The sequence below is a fragment of the Salmo trutta genome, chromosome 29 (assembly GCF_901001165.1).
Source record: "Salmo trutta chromosome 29, fSalTru1.1, whole genome shotgun sequence".
Taxonomy (NCBI): Eukaryota; Metazoa; Chordata; class Actinopteri; order Salmoniformes; family Salmonidae; genus Salmo; species Salmo trutta.
Genome location: NC_042985.1, coordinates 10,819,432 through 10,824,031, shown reverse-complemented (window position 1 = coordinate 10,824,031; position 4,600 = coordinate 10,819,432). Strand labels below are relative to the sequence as shown.

At 41.8% G+C, this 4,600-nt stretch overlaps 1 protein-coding gene across 3 annotated transcripts in view; it reads left to right on the top strand.

Annotated features, from left to right (window-relative positions):
- The first annotated feature begins 557 nt into the window (after nt 1-557).
- LOC115166901 (endophilin-A3) overlaps nt 558-4,600 on the top strand; it is a 46,480-nt gene continuing 42,437 nt past the window's right edge. For all 3 annotated transcript variants that reach the window (XM_029720816.1, XM_029720815.1, XM_029720814.1), the window contains exon 1: nt 558-783. In XM_029720816.1, coding sequence (XP_029576676.1) covers nt 739-783 — 45 coding nt within the window. In that variant the 5' untranslated portion in view covers nt 558-738. The remainder of the gene's footprint in view (nt 784-4,600) is intronic.

Genomic DNA, 4,600 nt, shown 5'->3' with positions numbered 1-4,600 from the left:
AAGCAGAACCATGTATTTATCTAAATACACGGCTCTGGCCTGATGTAGCTATAGGAACACTACTCGCGAAAAGGTTCCCCATACTGTAACCAATAGACACAACAGACCAGCAGACCAGTGACCGTAACTTGCTGCACATTCTGTTCCATTACAGCAGGGGGCAGCAAAGCCTTTCAGAACATACTTTCATAATTAGGCCTAGACATTGTAATAGGGCCCGAATAAAACAACATAAATAACAAACATAAGTATGGCCAAAATACAATGTTTTTGTTGCACCTGCAGTTTGAGTTGGTGATATAGGCCTTTCCCTTCTGTAGCCCTACCAATAGCACGGACTTCCTTGGCAGAAAGTATGTAATAAATCATGAACTATACAATAAGAGAGAAATTATTTGTCAATCAATACTTCAACGATATCACGACTCACAAATAGGCTACTGTCGCTTTCTCTTTCCGTCGAGTGCTGTTTTTAAGCGTGGGCTTCCACCGCTCGATCAAATTTACATAAAATTATCGCTTTCCACCAATCAGGGTTGAGAACGCGCGACATCTCTGCGATGCAGGAAACCGCTCCTCCAACTCAAGCAGCGGCAACATTGTAGCGGAGAAACGCCAGCGGACTGGAAGCAACGAGGGGAGCACCACGGAATAGACCCCGTTATATTGTTGCGTTTCCCCCATCTAGATCGTATTCTGTCTGGTCTCTCTGAAAAGTGAGTCGATACACCACTGAGGATGTCCGTGGCAGGGCTGAAGAAGCAATTTCACAAAGCCAGTCAGGTAAGCAGGAGACGCCCCGTTATATCACAATAAGTGGTCATGTTTCATCATAACGTTATGCTTTTAATTAACCTATCTAAACATGACATTGATCTATCTGTTACACAAACAACGATAATATAATAAAGCAATATTTCTGGCTTGACGTGATGGTCTATTAGTTCCAATCCACTCTCGCTTTCATAATCAAGTTTACAAGTAGCGAGTCGACATCATTGTTGTGTTGTGTATTTTCTGGCCCGTGCCTCCAGTGTTGTCAGGAATGTGCATGTATGGTCGGGAGCGAGCGATCTACTTGAGCCTAGAGACAGAAAAACATGTAGGCGACCTGCAACTAGTAGCAAGTGCAGCAGGTTCTTTTTCCAAACTTGGGATTGTTTTGCTTGCCAGCGCGATTTTATAATTCATTTGCCAGATGGTGCTATTCTCTGAATAGGGTTCCTGACTAATATGCATTTGCTCGCAGGCTTAACAAAGACTCCCACATACAATGGAGAACATAGCAGTACCACAAGCTGTCCACCTCCTTTTGGTCAAGTTCTCAACGGGCTCTCAGCTAGCTTGCCAGCCACCTGCTGCCGCTGCTTTGCTGTCCTTTAATTTGATCCAATGTTATTTCATGGTAGAACCCAATGTGCATGTAGCCTCAGTTGTGAGTTGATGAAGATGTCTTGCTATCTTGTTTCAGAAGTGTTGCTCCCTTCCCTATTTATATTATACAATTGGTCTGTCTGTCCATCTGTCTGCCTTTAAAGTCTGTCTGCCTTCAAAGTCTGTCTGCCTGTAAAGTACAGTTGAAGTGGGAAGTTTACATACACTTAGGTTGGAGTCATTAAAACTCGTTTTTCATCCACTCCACAAATTTCTTGTTAACAAACTATAGTTTTGGCAAGTCGGTTAGGACATCTACTTTGTGCATGACACAAGCAATTTTCCAACAATTGTTTACAGACAGATTATTTCACTTATAATTCACTGTATCACAATTGTAGTGGGTCAGAAGTTTACATACACTAAGTTGACTGTGCCTTTAAACAGCTTGGAAAATTCCAGAAAATGATGTCATGGCTTTAGAAGCTTCTGATAGGCTAATTGACATAATTTGAGTCAATTGGAGGTGTACCTGTGGATGTATTTCAAGGCCTACCTTCAAACTCAGTGCTTCTTTGCTTGACATCATGGGAAAATCAAAAGAAATCAGCCAAGACCTCAGAAAAAAATAAACACCATGGGACCAAGCAGCCGTCATACCGCTCAGGAAGGAGACACGTTTTGTCTCCTAGAGATGAACGTACTTTGTTGCGAAAAGTGCAAATCAATCCCAGAACAACAGCAAAGGACCTTGTGAAGATGCTGGAGGAAACAGGTACAAAAATATCTATATCCACTGTAAAACGAGTCCTATATCGACATAACCTGAAAGGCCGCTCAGCAAGAAAGAAGCCACTGCGCCATTAAAAAAAGCCAGTCTACGGTTTGCAACTGCACATGGGGACAAAGATCGTACTTTTTGGAGAAATGTCCTCTGGTCTGATAAAACAAAAATAGAACTGTTTGGCCATAATGACCATCGTTATGTTTGGAGGAAAAAGGGGGAGGCTTGCAAGCCGAAGAACAACATCCCAACCGTGAAGCACGGGGTGGCAGCATCATGTTGTGGGGTGCTTTGCTGCAGGAGGGACTGGTGCACTTCACAAAATAAATGGCATCATGAGGTAGGAAAATTATGTTGATATATTGAAGCAACATCTCAAGACATCAGTCAGGAAGTTAAAGCTTGGTCACAAATGGGTCTTCCAAATGGACAATGACCCCAAGCATACTTCCAAAGTTGTGGCAAAATGGCTTAAGGACAGCAAAGTCAAGGTATTGGAATGGCCATCACAAAGCCTTGACCTAAATCCTATAGAGAATTTGTGGGCAGAACTGAAAAAGTGTGTGCGAGCAAGGAGGCCTACAAACCTGACTCAGTTACACCAGCTCTGTCAGGAAGAATGGGCCAAAATTTACCCAACTTATTGTGGGAAGCTTGTGGAAGGCTACCCGAAACGTTTTACCTAAGTTAAACAATTTAAAGGCAACGCTACCAAATACTAATTGAGTGTATGTAAACTTCTGACCCACTGGGAATGTGATGAAAGAAATAAAATCTGAAAAAAATAATTGTCTCGACTATTATTCTGACATTTCACATTCTTAAAATAAAGTGGTGATCCTAACTGACCTAAAACAGGGCATTTTTACTAGGATTAAATGTCAGGAATTGTGAAAAACTGAGTTTAAATGTATTTGGCTAAGGTGTATGTAAACTTCCGACTTCAACTGTATGTCTGCCTGTCTGTCTGTCAGAATCTGATTCCTTGTTTTCAGGAAACCCCTTGTTGTGTTCGAAGTCACATTCTGATGCCATGCTGTGTAGGCTAAAATACATCTTTTCACATGTGGAGATAGTTAACTTATTTAGACAACCTAGATAACGTGCACACTGAATAGAAAACACACAACGCAAAGAAAATGGCTTTGTTCTAATTCTAAAACTGCTTCATTTTCCACACTTGACTTGAGCTCAGTCTGTAGGCATACAACCTATTTATTCCCATACGGTAGACCAACTGGTGGAGTTTTGGTCCAAGCAAGTACAAACATGTCACATTGGTTGTATAATCCGTCTATTATTCATTCTCATTAAGAATTCAATGACCTTTTCTAATGCGAACATTGTTACCTATCTTCCAACACAATTACTCAGCATGAAAAGACAGCATGACGCTGGAATATGACATATCAGAACGATGACTCATGAATAGACCGTGTGTGTGTGTGTGTGTGTGTGTGTGTGGATTCACATTACCACTCTCTGAGAATGGATCGTGTTCATCACGGTAGAACATTGTCATTCAGTTGTTGCTTGGGACCATGAGGTTGAATATATGCATTATTATCTGATTACGCAGCTGGGTACAAGTTATTAAAAGTCATTCATTTAGTGGTAAATGTCAACATATTTCCAATAATCTGAACATTGTAACTGTATTGTCTGTCTGTCTGTCTGTCTGTCTGTCTGTCTGTCTGTCTGTCTGTCTGTCTCTGTCTGGTTTTACTGCCTCAGCAGAGCATGTTTTTGTCGGGTTCCTGTCTGGTAATGTACTACCAAAGATATTAAACTCATTCCTGTTATTCGGTTCAATCGGCGTGATTTTCCACTGTTATTCACCTAAAGGGAAGCGGAATGGAATTTTGGCCTTAGATGAACAAACAGGCGTGTGTGTGTGTGTGTGTGTGTGTGTGTGTGTGTGTGTGTTCACAGTCACACCCAGTAGTGTTTATGAAGCTAGCTCTATTTGATCACATCAAGGTGTGATCCATTCTGACAATGTGACAACAGTGTGGCTGTGTCCCAAGTGGCACCATATTCCCTATATAGTGCAATACTTTTGACAAGGGCCCATAGGGGTCAATATCAGTGTACTATATAGGAAGTAGGGTGCCTTTTGGGATGCAACCTGTGACTGACAGCAAACACAATACTGTAGCCTTCTCTCCCCTCCCTGTATCTCCCTGGTGATAATTGGGTCTGTTATGTGCGGTGGTGGTCTCTCAGCCATCCACTACTCTGTTTACGGTGTGAAGTCCATTCATTACCTTGATTACGCTCCTTCAGAGTGAAAGATGAAGCCATTGTCTGAGAGAAGATTTATGGGTATCTGTGGCCCCGTTCTTTATCTTGTACATTATTTTATGTATCTGGGTGGAGTAAACTTACCGACCTGAGTCAGGCTCTAACAGGCTGTAAAATAAGGTAGTCAATACTTAGGGA